This window comes from Lactuca virosa, chromosome 8 (genome assembly GCF_052849685.1).
Source record: "Lactuca virosa cultivar CGN04683 chromosome 8, Lactuca_virosa_CGN04683_v6, whole genome shotgun sequence".
Lineage (NCBI taxonomy): Eukaryota > Viridiplantae > Streptophyta > Magnoliopsida > Asterales > Asteraceae > Lactuca > Lactuca virosa.
In genome coordinates, this window is record NC_136433.1 from 50,634,853 (window position 1) to 50,653,988 (window position 19,136).

At 34.2% G+C, this 19,136-nt stretch overlaps 2 protein-coding genes across 2 annotated transcripts; both read right to left on the reverse strand.

Moving 5' to 3' along the window:
- Positions 1-996: 996 nt before the first annotated feature.
- LOC145132769 (UPF0496 protein 4-like) lies at positions 997-2,242 on the reverse strand. Its single transcript, XM_079067668.1, has one exon. It carries the CDS (start codon positions 2,113-2,115, stop codon positions 1,099-1,101), a length of 1,017 nt encoding a protein of 338 aa, XP_078923794.1. The 5' UTR covers positions 2,116-2,242; the 3' UTR covers positions 997-1,098.
- A 9,934-nt stretch (positions 2,243-12,176) lies between these two features.
- Positions 12,177-13,804, reverse strand: LOC145134430 (pentatricopeptide repeat-containing protein At1g11630, mitochondrial-like). The gene has a single exon (XM_079069280.1). It carries the CDS (start codon positions 13,650-13,652, stop codon positions 12,444-12,446), a length of 1,209 nt encoding a protein of 402 aa, XP_078925406.1. The 5' UTR covers positions 13,653-13,804; the 3' UTR covers positions 12,177-12,443.
- Positions 13,805-19,136: the final 5,332 nt, after the last annotated feature.

Consider the following 19,136-nt stretch of genomic DNA (forward strand, 5'->3'; position numbering starts at 1 on the left):
AAATAAGACTTGAAAGTGTATCCTAAAGAAATTAATAAATGACTATTAAAAAATTATGTAAGGGGCCAAAATATAACTTTAAAATATAGTAAGAGATCAAATATTTAAAATTATGAAAGGTGAAAACAGTTAAATAAAACTTAATTGAGGGGAAAAAAATAAAAATATGAAAATCTTCGACCAGAATCTAAATGATTATTTTCAGAAAAACTATTGTTTTACATTTTATACCACATGCTTGACAATATATAACATGATTTGGTTTTAATAAATTTGGATTTGGAAATAGAAAGACCAAATGAATAGTGAAACCACCTCACAAACCATATTTGGTATTTAATATACATAAGTATTTTGTCACTTCGTGCATTGCGGCGGAGAACTCAATTACAATGTAAATCATGAAAACATAAAATAAGGTTTTGAACCAAACAATTATTTGTGGAGAAGTCACACAAAATAAAGTTTGAAAGTGAATATTGAACATATTGATTAACGTTTAAATAACAAAGTAATATTAGTAAAAATAAAAACTATAAAAACAATTATGTAAATGACTAAAAACGTAACTCTAAAATATAACATAAGTTAAATAACTTAAGTTTAAAATTATGAAGCTTATTTAATCAAAATTATTTTAGGTTAGAAAATGTAAATATGAGAATCTTTGATTATCATAATCAAATTTGCTATTTTGAGAGAAAAAGCTTACTTCAGAACTGATATTATATTCTATAAAACTTGTACTTTGATATTGAGTTGGTCTGTTTTTTATCTGGCATTGGTTTAAAAGCATATGAACAGCCTACGAAAAGTAAACTCCCTCACAAACCACATTATTTGCAAATTAATATATATTAAATATGATTTGGTCTATTCTTATTTTTTTCTTATGCAGTATTCATTTTAGCTTTTTATATTTTTGTTTTCTGTGTTGCTTTTTGTTATTAATAAAATGAATTTGCTTAAAAAGAAAAAAAGTAGTAGATAATACAATTTGGTACGTATAATAAATATTTGATTAAGGGATTTCCCTAACGTTTTCGTTACAATGACGTTACAAAACCACTATCAACACACGGCACTCCAATTTCACACCTACCATGTACCCTTCCTCACGCCGTCTAATACACCGTTACGCGTTTTCAACACACTGCTAAACAAATCGTTAATTCCGTTAGTCAACACATTTACAACGTCGGAGAATTTCGCCGCAGCGTTTCCCATCTCTTTAACGTCATTCTCCAATTGATCACGGTGTTTCTCGCCGCCGTCGGAGACGACTTCGTCGAGGACATCGCATACAGCTACCACTTGCTTTGCTGTATCTTCAAGATCCAACAACCATCCTTTTCTCTCTGCTCCATCGGAGACTTGCTTTGGCTTTATCAGCTCGTAGATTTGTGTCTGCACGCCGTTGACCAATTCCGCCCATAGGAACTCTGCCGGAACTCGGACTTCAACCGCATCGGACTCTCCGTACAGAACGGAAACCAAAACGCCGGCTATAAAGACGGTTAAGACTCCAAGTCCGTGTAACGTTCGCCGGATCAGATCTTTTGCGCTACTTGTCTTCCCAAGCGGCAAGCTGTTAATGGCGAAAGTCAGTTCTTCTATCAAGGTCTTCGCGCGTTGGCCTTTCTCCTTTGAAATTTCTTGTGTGTGGCTAACGGATCTGATCAGAGCATCCTTCGCCTTTTTCAGTTTTTCAGGGGACGGGATCTGACCCGATGAGTTTATCATCCTAAGACCGAGATTCATCAGAAGTCGTCGCTCAGTTAATTGCTGAATCGCTGATGAAATCAAATTACACAGATCCAGTACCTTTAGACTGTAATCCATATACAAAGCTTGATAATAATCCGATTCAGATCTCAAATTCGAAATCTGATCTTGCGCTTCGAAATGAACAATCGACAGAAATGAAACGGCCTTCGACATCCAAGATAAGCTGATAATGGATGAATCAGAGGCCGGGGATAGTGTTTTCAGATGGAAAATTACCTTTTCATCGAAGGATCGAGCAGCTAGTTGGTAGCTTTTGTGGTTAGTCGAGGATTTCTTGGTGAATGATTTAAAATGGGAAGTTAAATGAGTTTTCTCGACGAGAAACATGGCTGACAGATAGGAAACGATCGGATAGAGTCGCCGGAGACGAGAAGTTTTATTCACCGGAATTTAGCAGCCTGTTTTTGATTTTCGGGTTTTTAATGTGAATTCAATTTCGATCTCAATATATATAATTCAGAAGGGACGTGTGAATAAATATACGGCAAAGAATCTTCTAGGAAAACCCTGAATTGCCCTCCCACTGACCATTTGATGTATATTAGAAGTCGTAGGGACCACCGGGTATACGTACATTTGACGGGGAGAAATCAAATATATTTTTTTTTATTAATATTATAAAAGCCCTAAATTTTTAACGTCTAATTCGAAAAAATCCTAATATTTTTTTTATTATTGCTCTGGACACAACTTTCTCGCAGAATTATCACTCTAGCCCACTTAACAAGTTTCATGGTTAATTTTTTTGCAAAATCAGTCCTAAAAAGTTCAAATTTGGTCCCTGATGTTTGCAAAAAATTACACCACATGGTTTTTTAAATTTATTTTTCGTTTTTTGTAAACTTTATTTATTTTCGGTTTTATTATAAATATATATACAATTTTTATTTTTTTTATATACTTTATTTATTTTCATTTTTTAACTTTATTTTTCAACAATTTGTTTGTTTGTTTGTTTGCTTTTTTTTACCTTTTGTTTTCTATTTTAGTTATTTATGGTTTTTCTAATGTTTTTATTTATTTTGATTCAAGTAAACGAACTTGAATTTAATTTAAATTACTATAACAAGTTTTTTTTTTTTTTATAGAGATCGACTATTATTATATTTTTTGTTCTTTCTTTTAGTCTATTATCAAATTGAAAAATATTATCTTGAATTTAAACTATTGATATCATATATAGAAATATGATTTAATTTGCAAGTTATACATCACATTGAAACACTAATTCTCAATAAACAAGCTAATTTTTTTTAATTTTCATTTTTTCGTAACATAAATATAATAACACTAAAGAAAAAAAGAATAAAAAGAAAATAAGTTGGACCGAAATTACAAATATAAACATAACTATTTTATTTACTTGAAAAAAATAAAAAAAATTACAAAAACTATAAATTATCAAAATTGTAATATACTCTAATATATTAATACATTTTATATTTTTCGAAAAAGGTCAATAAAAAAGTTAAAAATACAAAAAAAACAAATAATTGGAAAACAAATAAGAAAAAAAAATAAATAAAAAAGATGAAAAAAATTAAAAATATAATACGAAAAGAAAAATGAAAAAAAAAAGAAAAGAAAGAAAGAAAAACTCTAATATACTCTATATATACACTAAAAAAATAGAAAACAAAAGGTAAAAAAAAAAATCAAACTGTTGAAAAGTTAAAAAAAAAAGAAAATAAATAAAGTATATATAAAAAAAGAAAATAAAAAATGTATATATATTTATAAAAAAAACCCGAAAATAAATAAAGTATACAAAAAACGAAAAATAAAGTTAGAAAATCATATGGTGTAATTTTTTGCAAACATCAGGGACCAAATTTGAACATTTTAGGACTGATTTTGCAAAAAAGTTAACCAAGTTAACCATGAAACTTGTTAAGTGGGCTAGAGTGATAATTATGCGAGAAAGTTGTGGCCAGAACAATAATAAAAAAAATATCAAGGCTTTTTCCAATTACGCGTTAAAAATTTAGGGCTTTTATAATATTAGTCTTTTTTTTTATTGAAAAGTGTCAAAATTAAAACTAAAAATAAAAGAAAGAAATAATAATTAAGGATATTTAATTTTTCTGGGATTCTAGAATTCAAAACTATTTTAACTTTTATAACCAGAACCCCTAGCCTTCATCTTTTAAGATTTGAGTTTCTCTCCTATATTCCTTTCTCTTTTGGATGATTTTTTATATTATTTGGATGAAGTTTAAAGATCAAGAAGGTTCTTTAGGTTGCAAGGAATGATATTTCAAATTTGGATTCATCAAAGACACTACATTTTTGAACTATTGTAAGTATAAAGTTCCAATCTTGCTATCTAGTTCTTTAGATCTTGTCATTTGGGGTTTTTGATACATTTGGTCCATTTTATGGGTGATCTTGGAGTTGAGTGAACTCCAACATCTTTTGATCAGTTTGGAATGTTTATTGGACCTCATGGACTAGGAAAGTTGTGATCTTTTGCCTTCCATTTTTGTTATGCAAGTTATCTTGGTCCATTAGGCCATTTTGGTGTATTAAAGTTTAGATATTGGAAGCTTGAGACTTGGTGGATCTGAAGGTTGGAGACTTGGACTTAGTGGATTAAGTTAAGAAAAATGTATTTTAAAATCCCTTTGAGACTTAAAGTCCACATCTTGATGGTTTGGACCTTCCTAACGGATAAAGTTAGAAACTTATCCATTAAGACCTTGGAAAGGATTAGATCTGAGTTTTGGAGCTCCTAGAATCAGAAGAGAACGGATTAAGCTCGTTTGAGCTGTTCAGACCAGTCCCCACAACGTGGCGACTGGGGAATCATCGACTGTTTTGGCATTTTGTGCCCACGACGTGGCCAAGGAAGGCCACGTCGTGAAGGGCTACTATTGGCAATTTTGACCTTAGCCTTGACCGTTGACTTTTTGACTAGTTTGATACATTTGGTCAAACTAGGGTAGAATTGAGTATCGACAAAGGATTGTTTTCGGTTTGGCTTTAGGAAGCTTGGGTTGGTTGTTTTGTTGCTGAGATAATTGTTAAGCTTTTGATGAGTAGTTCAGGTGAGTTCTTCCTTGCTATACTCGAGGGTCGAAGGCGCCAATGTCGGCCCTCTGGACTTTGTATGTATCTTGGTATATAGAATACGATATATTGTAGTGATTGGATAGTCGGTAGATCTGTAGGATTACCTGTTTTGCTGGTTATTATTGTTATTCGATCATGTGTATATGTCGACATATTGTAAAGGGTTGGGTTAAGGCGGTCCTGCTTAGTACTGAAGGCCAAGATACTCGGGGCGGTACGGATAGACTGTAGGCCTTACGAGGTGGTCTAGTCAGGTCGTATGCCTGCAGAGTCGTCCAAATAGACCGTAGGCCTTGTGAGGTGGTCCAGTTAGGTTGTAGGCTCGCAGAGCGGTCTAGACATATTGTAGGCCTTGTAAGGTGGTCCAGGAAGGCTGAAGGCTCGTATATGCATGTTGTTATCTGTTTGGTTGTGTGTTGTATATTGGGGGAAACTCACTAAGTGTCACACCCCCAAACCGAAACGGCGGAAACGTTCGGGGTGGATGACGTCATGTATAGTATCACAACAATTGTCTCATAGCAATCATAGTAAACACAACCAAACATTGAATAGATATATGAAAAAGGTTTACATCTGTTTAATTCTTGTTTGTATACATCAAAAGTATGAGGAAAATATAAAGATGTGACTCTACTTTGCTTCGTCTTCTCAAAACTCCAGGTGGTACCTGTCTATTGATTTCCTGAGAATACAAGCAGTTTTGAAAGAGTATCAGCATAAAGTTGGTGAGTTCATAAGCATGTTTTTGTAATAAAAACCTATCATTGAATATGAAAAATGTTTGTATGCTTCCCAAGAAAATCAAATATTTTCTAACATATATGTTTCACTACTGTATTCCGAAGTAGTGTATAACGTATCAGTTTGTATGCCTGGTTACTACCAATATGTATATCATATTCTGTTTGGAAAACCCTGGCTATCACCAGTATGTATAGTAGTTTCTTTACTTAAAATAAAACTAATGAATAATGAAATCCCGTAAACAAAAGTTAATTAATACTGTTGTGGGTCGTATAACCATGCTTTATATGACTGATGACCTCTACGACGTTCTTCAGGCGTCGTACGGTATGATATTTGTCACCCCAGGCATGCCTTCCTAACTGTATCTAGCAGTTTAGGTGTGGGATTGTCAGTCCCGAATAGATCTATTCACAAATCTCACGCTCTCCCTCTAGGAGACTCTGGTTACACTAAACGTTGAGGGTTTAACCGGTACCAGAAGGGTACAAATGAAGAGTTGTCTCACAATCCTGTATTAACTAGTTTACATGCGGTTCTGTATTGTTCTCTTGTATCTGAATCCGTTGTATACTATATAAGGTAATAATTATACTTAAATAATTATTAAATGTTGTACCCTTGAAATATGTATATCATAAACTAAATTTGTCGTAGTTTATATGTTTTCCTGTGTATGCAATCTGAATCAGTAAAAGCTATGTACTGAATTCCCCAAACTATACCTATTATAGTTTGCTTGAAATGTTATGTAATTGATTTGTATCTCGTTCTGGATATTATGCAATTAAATTTCGAAAAAGTGTCCCTTATGCTCAACACAGTACAAAAGGGATAAAGTATGGAAATATTTTATAAAACGTGGAAATAATTTGACTGTATCAATTCCATAAATTTAAAACTTGTGAAAATCATTTGTGTTTGGCTTGTATTCCCCCCTGAAAACATTAAAAATCATAAAAGCGTAGGGGTATGAACTCACTGTTGTTGTGTGGAAACGTCGACTGGAAACGAAGATCCTCGGTTTGTTGTACGTGGCACCTAACGGAATCCTAAGATCAATAAATACATATATGTATCTAAATTAGCGATTTCGTTAGATAAAGTGTTAGAAAAACACTTGCTTTCGGTTAAGGAATGTTACCGGGACTTGATCGAATCGAGGAAAGTGGGTTTTCGGCCAAGAAGCACCACTTAAGAAGTGTGTACGGCCGTGAACGGAGTTTATGGTCACAAGGAGAGTTTACGGTCGACAGGCTGTTAACGGCCGTGAACAAGGGTTTACGGTCTTTGAAGATTGGCCGTAAACATGTTTATGGCCTTTGAAGATTGGCCGTAAACTCAAGAACAAGGGCGTTTGTTTTCGCGTAAAACGTGCTCCAGATGCTTCCAATCGACCCCAAGTGATGATTTTGGGTGTTTTTCGGAAGAAAATGGGCGTTTTAGGAGTTTACGGTCAGAGGTTCTAGAGAGAGAATGAGAGAGTTTTCGGTCAAAAGTGTTCAAATGAGGGTGGGGGTCTGATATTTATAGGGATTTTGTGGTCGGTGGGTGGGGTCCACCCGACGCTGGCCGCAAACGAGTTTACGGCCGTAAACAGGTTTACGGCCGTGAACTCCAGTCAGGCCATGAACATGTTGTTTTTCGAGAATAATTTGAGTTTCGCGCGGTTTTGGTTTTGACTCGCATATATAAATTTAATTATATAAAACCAGATGATTTCCTAGATCAAAAGTTCGACGGAAGGTTAATAAAACCCAAATTTTATTAACGGAAATCAAATAACAGAAACGGAAAAAGTTTCGGGTTGTCACACTAAGCTTTGGCTTACAGTTTGATTTCATGGTTTCAGGTACATCATATGACCGGGGCAATGCGAATGCGTGATTGTGCACATCATCCTTGGATATTTTATTGATAAATGATTTTGGGATACTCTGATTTATGAATATGGTGATTTGGAAACAATGTTTTGCACGACTTTTAGGTTATTAAATTGTTTTGAAAATGAAAATTTTTATCATGATTTTTGGAATGTTACAACAAGATAGTACTCAAATTTGTATTTCATTCCTCGGAGTACAAATGACGAATCTGGGGCATAACCATTATACACCTTGTTGAATATTGGTGAATTATTGAGAATATTAACATCATTAAGGTACTGTTTTGCAGAAGAACCAGGTGGAACAGAACTGGACATGACTGGACAAAACAAATAATTTGTATAGCGTTTGGTAAGACTGAACATAATAGAACAAGTTGTCTGAAACTGTTTGGTAACAATAGAACTGGACAAAACAAGATGTAAAAATGACCATACTACCTTTTTGCAAAAAATTATTCATAATAGCTCTATTTAACATACATAACTTCAAAATATACATTTTTATTAAAAAATATTTAAAATTCTCACATTAAAACAAGTTCTAATAACAAATAATCAAAATTGTTTCAAAATTAACAAAGTTCTAAACCAAAATGTTTTCCAAAATCCTTAATTTTAAATAAAAAAATAACAAACTTCAATTATCATCTTCCAATATAATCTTCGCAAAAAATAGTTTGGTAGCTGCGTCCAAACTATTCCACATCGGTGACAAATTCAGGTTTTTTGTAAACTTCAAACAAACTCGCATGATTTCTGAAGAAGACAACTCCATGGTCTTCAACTCTTCACGTATGATTTTTAACTCTATGAGGTCATTAGTAGAGGACGTAATAGCCCTAGTCATTTTCTGGATTTCCTCGGATACAGTAGCTAACCCTATTTGAATTACATGTGTTACTTCTTCACATGCCGCTTTTTTTTTTAATTTCGCGCCGAGTCTTTGGGATTTGGATTGAAGGAAGTTGCGGTGTTTTGAGGATTAGAGTTAGACGACGGAAACCTTTCTCCTTCTTCGTTATAAATATTTTGATTTTCTATCACATCAGCTGCCGATTCAGCCATACCACTTATAGCTCGATCTTTACCAAAAACATTTACTAGTCATTCGTATGCAGGGAATGGTTTATTCGCGACATTGTTTTTGTTTGGATTTTTCTAGTAAAACAAACAAAGTTACAACTAAAACCATATATATATATATATATATATATATATATATATATATATATATATATATATATATATATATATATATATATAATCACTAACCTTTAGATATTCCTCTAATATCTCAAGAGAATCAACTACTACACATTTGCGAGCATCATCCCAACCAAACCCACTTGTATTTTGCATATCATATGCACCAGGAAATTTATCCTTTAAACGTTTGATTTTGTTTTGGACATGCTTTGTTGTTATATTAATACCCACGACTTTTCCCGCAACTTGATAACGACTTGATCATAGGTTCCTGGCCAAAAGCTTCCATTATCATCTCTACCGCCGATGACAACAATGTCTTGAAGGATGGTAATCAACGCATCCTCTTCTTCTTGAGTCCATTGACGCTTATCTGCCATGATTTGTTACATGCTTTTGACATATTATACATAACAAATGTAAATAGAAAAAAAAATGAAAAATATTAATATAATTCGTCCACTTAGTTAAAATTAATAAAAAAACATACACAAAATTCAAAGTTGTTGACGTCCATAATAATTACAAATAACAAACTTAAAAATAAAAGTTCTAACATTAAAAAACAATCTACTAGGATCTGGTTGACATCCAAGAATCAAACATTTCTTGGGCCGAATCATCCCTCCATTGATATAGTCAACTAACAGGTACTAACAATTTAGTGGTAGCTACAAAGATTCAGGGGCATTTTCGTCCAAAATTTAGTATCTAAAATATGAATTGGCAGGAGATTTGAAATTAATCCTCTGCATGAGTTAATCAAGTCTGAATATGACAATCTTGTCTTCTAATGAGGTAAAATTCCCAATATCTTCAGGGATTAGAAGTATTGTCTTTAAATGAAGTCTGACTATCTATAAAGGTCTTCAACTTCTAAATATTGACAGAAAAATAAAGTAGGAATGAGGATGTAAGGTTTATAGTTGTTACCTTGTGATCATTGGTACAGATTATACCATTCCAGTTACAAGGAAATTACTAGGATTGATAACACGAGTAACAACAGAGGAAAATATATTTTTTTTTAAATCAAAACTCCTCATATTTAATTATAAGGGAATGAGAAAAGAAAAAATGGTATAATCATTTGTCAAGAAATCAAAAAATCAAGAAACTATACATCTTAAGCAGGAAGTCGTATGTATATTAATTGAGAACTCAGTTAATTGATTATCAAGAAATCAACTGATAACTAAAGAGCAGATCAAGATGAAGGTGATTATCAAGAAATCAAGAAATATAGACGGAAAAACGAAATCAATCAGGTAAGTAAAGAGCTGAAGTTAAAAAAAAAAAAGTACCTGGGATGATGAAGTCGACTGCGCTGATGAGAAATCCTGGAAGACAGAGATGAGATCGTTGATGGCTTCAAAATTCGTATGCTACTAAAATCGGTAATCAGTAATATGAAAAAAATCAATTTCTGTGTGCAATTGATATAGGAAGACGATGATATTGAAAAAGAGGATAATTTCATAACAATGGTAGATAACGAGAAAGTCGGTGACGCAAGGTGAGACCCGTTCCAGGGTTATTTTCGTCAGATTGAGAAAAGAGGAATACGTGTTCTGTTGAGTTCCACCTTTCTGGGTGAGACTATTTTTTCAGTGAATCGTCTCATTGGACTTGGTCAAACTTTTACTTTGTTCCAGTTCTAGGTATGCCAAACACCCTCTCAAAAGTTGTAGTTTTGTTATGTTCCATCGTGTTCTCCTCACCAAACGGGCCCTAAGCGAACCGACACTACCGAAAAAGGCATGTCAGAACCACAAATCTAGTAAGGCTACAAATTCAAGAACGACCGTAGGATAATGATAATTGTCGTTTGTGTATTGTCTGTGATATGCGTTAGGACACAAATTCTATATCTAATGCATGCAATCTAAACTTCCTAACATCTCAAGTAAACCATGCACATTCGCATGATGAACATACAACTTGTGTATGTCACTAGATAGAAGTAGGATGACAGAAATATTGTGGGCCATACAAAGACATTATAGATTTGCAAAATTCGTGAAGACTTTCTCGTGCGGTACGTGCATACATCCTAAAACTCCCGTCTAGTGCATCAGGGGGTGTGCCATATGCTAACATACGAAATACAACAGTACATTTTTGAATTGGATCAAAGTTCAACGAACCTCTTGCGTCCGGGCGTTGCCGCATATACTCAGACACTAGACACTGAACTCACACCTTCGACAATATGCATAAACAAATATTTATGCATCCGAAACCGTCGGCGGAAAATATATCCTTGAAAGAGCGCATGCTCGTCAAAATAATCATGCATGAGACGTTGGTGGGCTTCTGCACGTTGTCTGTGGATATATCTTCTTTGTTTACGTTGCGCATTGTTCGATCCATGGTTGTTAAGATGTTGTTCTAGCCTATTACGTATGGAGATGACCGACTATATTATGCTATCAAAAACATCGTCCGATGAAGATGACGAAGATGATGAAGACGACATTTTTTTTATAAATGAAAGACCCAATTTGTGAGAGAAAGAATGATAGTTTGTGTGTGTAAAATGTTGAGAGGGTAGTGTCAATTTATAAGAATTGGATTGAAATTTGAAATTTTGAAATTGAGTAAAAAAAAGATTTTTTTTAATAAAAAAATATGAAATTTTGTTTGGAAAATGATGGATCCGATCAAAGTTCTTGCAACCAATCAGTTTCAAGCAATTCTCTCCTTCTCATCTCACCAAGCCCGTAGTGAGCCTTTCATAACCACCCCCTAGCGAAAGCTAGAGGGCAGTGTTCCAAACGCCTAGCGAGTTTTAGGGTATAATCATGATTTTTGTTTTGTAGTTGTATACTTGTACGAACCACTTGTTATACGGTCCCGTATCTTTTGTTTGATTTGACACGTTTTATGCTCTTTTTTGTATTTTTTGCTTTGACACTAGTTCTTTGTCTTTATGGGTCAACGTCAAACATAAAACATTGCAAATTGCAATGCTTGCTTTCACGCCTCCATTTATCTTTTCAATATTCATGCACCACCCCCGTCATTTCTTATAACTTATAACTTTTACCTTCGTATTTTCAAGAAAAATAATAGAAAATATATTGCATATATACATGACAAAAATATTAAAACTGTTAACAACATACTTCTGAAAGAGTTTATGTTATTTTAGGCAATAAACCATGAGCAATTTGCTCTCTAGGTCATGTCATACAAGTTCTAATTGTAAACGTATCCTCAAACTATAATTTATTTTATCACTTAACTTCACCGTTGTTACATAGTATTCCATGAACGGTTAACTGTCCTATGTGGCATCCATATGGGCAATTGAACATATCACATCCACATGCTGACATGCCCCATCACAATTCACAACTGCAATTTAAGTGTACATCATTGTATATATGATATGATACTTAATCATTTGATCATTATATGGTCACTTATCCCATGCATGATCAAAGAAGCAAATTAATTATTAATGCATAAATTCTGAAAATTTCACATCATATCTAGTTATTAGCACAAAAACATCTCATAAGCTACTAATCTTTTTTTGTTTTACATGGCTTGTGAGCTCCTACAGTGCCAAAAACTAACATGCTACAATTTTATGATAACACTAGCATAAAAGCAAAATCAATATTTGAAAAAGGTGTAAACCTTTATAATCAACCAAGAACTAATTGCATACCCTTTAGTTTCCCATAATAAACTATGAAATTTGTCTTTCTTCCTGAAAACAACATGAGTTTGTTTATATAGGAAGGGTAGCTTCAATCTTTCCCCATGATTGTAAAGCAGGCCCATTGAGCTTATTCTTGAACTTCATCACAATTTCCTTTGCCTCATCAGCTTTTGAATTCTTGACTAATCCATTGACCAAAAGCCCAGTGGCTTCAAATGGAGGAACCCATTTCTTCTGTATGATATCTTTGCATATTTCCAATCCCCCATCAAATTCTCCCTCTTCAACCATATGCTTCATTAATGTGTAATAACCAAACGATGGTGCCTTTACATATCCATCACTAACCATTTTTTCAAGAAGCTTTTTAGCAGATTCCAAATCTCCTACCTTACAAAACCCAAAGATAATAGTATTATAGCTACAAGAATTAGGTTCAACTCCTTTTGATATCATTTCATCCAACAGCTTCTTAGCCCTAACACACTCTTTGTTCTTGCAATACCTCAAGATTCTGTGATTGTAAGTGGTCAAATTATGTTCCAAACCTTTCTCATTGACCTGCTTCACCACCATATCAAACGCACTCTTTTTCTTGCTATCCAAGTAACCTCCCAGCAATATATTGTAGGAATCAATGTTTGGATGCACATTGTTTTCGGTTTCCATCTTCTCAATCAATGCCTGAGCCTCATCCACATGACCTCCTTTACAATGGGCTTTTAAAATCAAATTATAGGATTTTACACCAGGGGAAATACCTGTTTTGGTTACAAAAGCCTCGAACGTCTGAAGCAACTGATCATCGTAAATTTTGTTATCTATCATCACAGACAGAATCCCACAAAGTGATTTTTCAGTGAGGGTGCAGTTCTGTTGTTGAAGCATTTTGTCGAACAGTTGGAGTGCATTGTCAACCATTCCTACTTGGGAGTATAACATCGCAATCCGGAGCCAGTAGCCTTCGGAAGCAAGCTGAGGAGGAGGGGAACTGGTGATGGAGTTGGTGAGTATGCGGTCGATAAGGTCGAAGCGTTTGGATCGAGAGAGCTTGTGAACGGATAGGGTGAAGAGAGGCCGAAAGCGTCTAAATGTGGGTATCGAAATCGATAATTCGAAGAGTTTGGCGATCTTAAGTGGGTCTTCTTCTGTTTTGATAGCAGATTTCAAAGCGCGAAATGATGAAAAAGGGGTGATGGATGAGGAGAAGGTTCGTACTGGGTTTTGATGGGAGGCAGAGAGCCTAGCGATCCTAGAGAGGTATGCTGCCATTGCCATTTCCTGAATAGTGTGAGACTGAAGAGGAGGATACAGATGGAAGTTCTCTGTTCTAGAGCTTTTCAACGTTCGGAACCCTAATGCCGGCGGTGTTGTACTTAGGGGTGACGATTTGATTTTGATTTTTTCCGAGTCAAAATAGAAAAAGATAAAATTAACACAATAATCTCCAAAAACACATTATTTATTGTTAATTTTGATCTAACTAACTTTTCAAAAAATAACCATATGAACTCATTTTTTTCACAAATAACCAACAAGTATGTAGTAGTGGTGTTATGCGGACTTAAAAATAACCAACAAGTCCTGATGTGCTTATGTGGACTCGATATTAACTCAAATATAAAGATATTTTGGTAATTTTTATAAGTTTGTAGTACCACCTTTAGTGACTAAGGTAACAAATGATATGAAGGAACATCATCAAGGTGGTCTAGTGTATGGTGAGTTAGTGAGTAAGACTATCGAAAATTTTGACCCAAACTAATACCGACACCACAATGTTGATGTTAATATATACCGGTAATTAGTACTCTAAAATCATGAAACTCGGGATTTGGTACCGTAGTATCGGTGCTAGTACTGAAAATCGGTACCATACCGATACCAATAATGTTAGTTTGGTTCGATGCTCGGTAAGTTGGTATCACTTTTTCATCCATTTTGGTATTCGATATTCTCGGGTTGGTACCATACTCCTCCTTAATGTAGTGCTAAGAATCCTCTCCTTACGGAGGTCGTGAGTTCGAGCCTGCTAGAGTTTTTTTTTCCTTTCCTCCTCAAACTCAATTTCATTACAAAACCATTATATGAAAAAGTATAGGTAATGAAGGACGCAGAAGGGGTTTCGAACCCACAACATATGGTGTAACACCTGGGTCTTGGAGGTACTTATTTATTGATTTTCTAGCTTTTGGGACGAGGGTCACAATGTGAGACATGGTTGTCACGTCGTGAGTGTCATTGACTTTTTGACCCGAGTTTTTTTAGTCTCACGACGTGAGCCTTTGGGTGCTCACGACATGAGAATGGTCTGATGGCCAAACCCTAATAATTTGGGTATTTAATGGAATGAGAGGGCTAGGGTTACCCATCCTTAGCCTCCCTCGCTCTCTTGCCTCCTGAAAACCCTAATCTCGACCTACTTGAAGCCCTTAGCCATTTTTGTGACATTGAAGCATTCTTTGGTGGTTTTTAGACTCATTGAAGTGGAAGAAGACCTTGGTCGATCAACCTCTTGGCAATCCAACTTCTACATCACCTTCTTGCAGAGCTTTTGGACCATTGTAAGTCATAAAGCTCTGGCCTTTTACCTCTTGCATGCTAGATCTAAGTTTTATGCTCCTTTTTGCATGGTTGATTGGTTGTGAAGGACTGCATGCATGAGATCCATAAAGTTGGCAACTTTATGGATCATTGAGTCATTCTCTATAATATAATCTTTAGATTCGAGTTTTGGAGTAGTTTTAGACTCCAAGCATGAGTCTTGATCCCATTTCCACTCTTTTGACCTAATGAATGTTTGAGCCATGCATTGGACATGCATGAATAAAAAGCTACGATTTTTATCATCCTTTGGGTGAGGGAAGACCTTCTGGAAAGTCCCAAGTAATGACTGAAAGGAATAAGAGCTTAATACTGCTGGCCAATGGAGCGTTCATGACGTGAGGAATAAGCCTGTCACGTTGTGAGAAGGGTTGCCATCCCGACTGTTTTGCCCGGATTAGGTCACGACGTGACTCATGAAGTGGTCACGACGTGAGATGGTTGGAATCAAGAGTAGGCGAGTTGATTGGCTGAGTTGGGCCCAGGGTCAAGTTGATGCTTACGGCGTGACCACGAGCTGGTCATGACGTGAGGGTCGGTTGACTTGGACCGTTGACATGAGGCCATTTTGGAGCATTTGGGCCTTAGGATTATCTAGATGGGTTGGGCCATTAGTGGGCCTAGTTTGGACTTGGGCCATCATTGGGCCTCATGATTATGGGCTTAACCTTAGAAAGTAACTAGGATTGGTATTGATTGTGTTCAACGTGAGGAGTCGTTGGGCAACAAACTTAGGTGTGAGATTTGCTATCTTCTGATTGAGGTGAGTTTACTCATTGTTCTTGCTATCAGGGTTTTAGGGTTTATTATTTATTGATTTATTAATTAATTAATTTTATTTTATTTAAATGGGATGTTGCAATTATAACAAATAATCCTTTTTACTACGATAATACACTCTTATATGAATAAAAATACATGATTGGGTCATTTAAGTGGAAAGATAATAAATTGATCTGATTTGAAAATATTATATTAAAAAATAATATATATATATATATATATATATATATATATATATATATATATATATATATATAAACAATCATTTAATTTTAGAATAAGATATTACAATCTGTAGAATTATCAAAGCCATAACAAAATTATAATAATAAACTCAAAAATTTGTATGCAAAGGATGCTTGAGGTGTCCTATTATGATGTTGTGGTGAATTGCAGTGACTTGTGGTGGTTGCACTTAAGGTGTTTTTGGTGAGGTTGTGGACTAGAGATGACTCGAGTTGGGGGTTTTAAAAATATATGCATAACATATTTGAATTATTGACTTGCCATTGCATTTTGTGTTGATATTATATTAAGTTACTTCTTCTTACGCTTGGTAATTTTTATGAACATATTGAAATCTTGATTTCCCTTGGAAATGATTCTACCCTAAAATGGGAAATGTTAGTTTTGAAATGTGTTTGGAACTTGGATTCTTGACCTATATCCTTTTTCCTCGAAGAGTTGACTCTAGGGTTAACTTACCAAACTTTCCAAACCTAACTTACTGTTTTTACATGTATCTAGATTTAAGTAAGATACGAAGATTAAAGTCTTAGAGCTTGCACTTTAAAGATACTTTTCGTTGTATGTATTGCTTAAACCTCACATATTTTAAAATCTTATTATTTATTACTTTGGAGCATTTTTCCGCAACTAAAAATGTTTTGAACTTAAAATTTAGATTTTATAAGCTATTTTCAAATACTAGTGCGAACGGTGTTTCCGAATATAGCTTCACAATAATTTTCAGACCAATGTTAGGTATGAAGAAACACACATTTGTGCTAAAGTATTGGATTAGTAAACCAAGTTAATATAAGTTCATCATGTTCCAGACTAACGCTTAGCGTTTTGGATAAATTCATCATGTTCCATACTAACACTTAGCATTTTGGACATACTATCATACCAAACTAATACTTAATAAAACACATTATAATGCATAACCTAACTAATAAGGCACACTACGTAAATAAAACAAAAATGTTTTATTTACTACGTACGTAAATAAAAGGGATAATGACTTAAAAGGGTAACATATTATTCGATTTGTACACATTTGGTCACTGAGTTTTTTTTCGTCCACATTTACCCCTTAAACTTGTTAAACTGTACACATTCAATCCTTATGACCTGTTACTCCAGGTTAGCCGGGAAAAATGACTTGATAGGGTAATATATTTTTCATTTTGTACACATTTACTCCTTAATATTTTTGTAGATATTTAGTCCTTAACATTTTTTTTGTTTCAAAATAAGTCCTTTTTTTGTACTCATTCAGTACTTATGAATGATTTCTTTAGGTTTTTTTCACGACATCTTACGTGAGACAATCATTGATGAGGTGCTTGGGGTTGTTGATGCTTATGTCCAATGCGATCTCGACTGCTTGGTTGCGTAAGTCTTGTGGTTTGGCTTAGGTCTTGTATTTTGAACATCGTAACTTCTTCATACGATATCAGATTTTAAGGATCTTTATCCACGTGCTCATTTTTTGAGTCTACTACAACTTTCATTAAGATTACTCCCGTTAAAATATAATATATTTTTACTAACGATTTTATAAAAAAAAACATACATACATGCATTCATAAAAAACGTATGGACATGGGAAGACGCAGTAATACATAGTAGGTGTTGCCGAGATGAAATAGGTGTTGCCGATACATGGAAAATAGGTATAAACGAAAAAAAAGCGAAAATTTTTCCACTGCAAACAGAAAAAACAGGTGTTGTCGGTGCAACACCGGGACCATACTAAATCCGCCACCGCGTATGGATATAAAAATCGTAAGTAAAAAAATATATTATTTTTTAATGGGAGTAATATAAATGAAAGTTGTAGTAGACTAAAATACGAACGCATGGATATAAAGATCGTTAAAATCTGAGATCATATGAAGAAGTTATGACGTTCAGAACACATGACCTAAGCAACCAAATAGTCAAGATCGGATGGATATAAGCATCAAAAGCCCCATACACCTCATTAATGAATGTCCCACGTAAGATTTCGTGAGAAAAAACTAAAAAATCATTCATAAGTACTGAATGAGTACAAAAAAATGACTTATTTTGCAAAAAAAAAAAAGGACTAAATGTGTATAAAAATATTAAGGACTAAATGTGTACAAAGTGAGAAATATATTACCCTATTAAGTCACTTTTACCGGGTAACCTGGAATAGCCGGTCATAAGGACTGAATGTATACAGTTTAACAAGTTGAAGGGGTAAATGTGGACGAAAAAAAAAATTCAATGACCAAATGTGTACAAATCGAAAAATATATTACCCTTTTAAGTCTTTATCCCTAAATAAAACAAAAAATACATGTTTTGAATTAGCTCATCATATTCCAGAAGACAAGGGCTTCCTTCTTTCCGGAAGATTTTTTTTTATTTTTTATATTATAATAATAACCAGAAAATGTAAATAAAATGTTAAAACAAAGCACAACATACTCGGTAAATCTGAATCCCTCTCCCCCCAATCAAATTCCATGTTTGTATTTGGAAAGCATCTTAAACGTTATATCGTGATGTAATGTGTACCACATTTCAGATTTCTTTTAGATAGAGTTACCCTTACACAAATAAATAAGACATAAAATATGAAATAATCGGTTTTAGAATTACTGGCCATTCTGTAAAGGGATAATGACTTAAAAGGGTAATGTATTTTTCGATTTGTACACATTTGGTCACTGAGTTTTTTTTCGTCCACATTTACCCATTCAACTTGTTAAACTGTACACATTCAGTCATTATGACCGACTACTTCAAGTTAGCCGGTAAAAATGACTTAATAGGGTAATATATTTTTCATTTTGTACACATTTAGTCCTTAATATTTTTATACACATTTAGTCCTTAATATATATTTTTTTGCAAAATAAGTCATTTTTGTTTTTGTACTCATTCTGTACTTATGAATGATTTCTTTAGGTTTTTTTCACGAAATATTATGTGGGGCATTCATTAATGCGGTGTTTGGGCTTTTTGATGCTTATGTCCATCGCGATCTCGACTACTTGGTTGCTTAGGTCATGTATTCTGAACGTCATAACTTCTTCATACAGTCTCGAATTTTAACGATCTTTATATCCATGCGAACGATCTTTATATTCATGCGTTCATATTTTAGTCTACTAC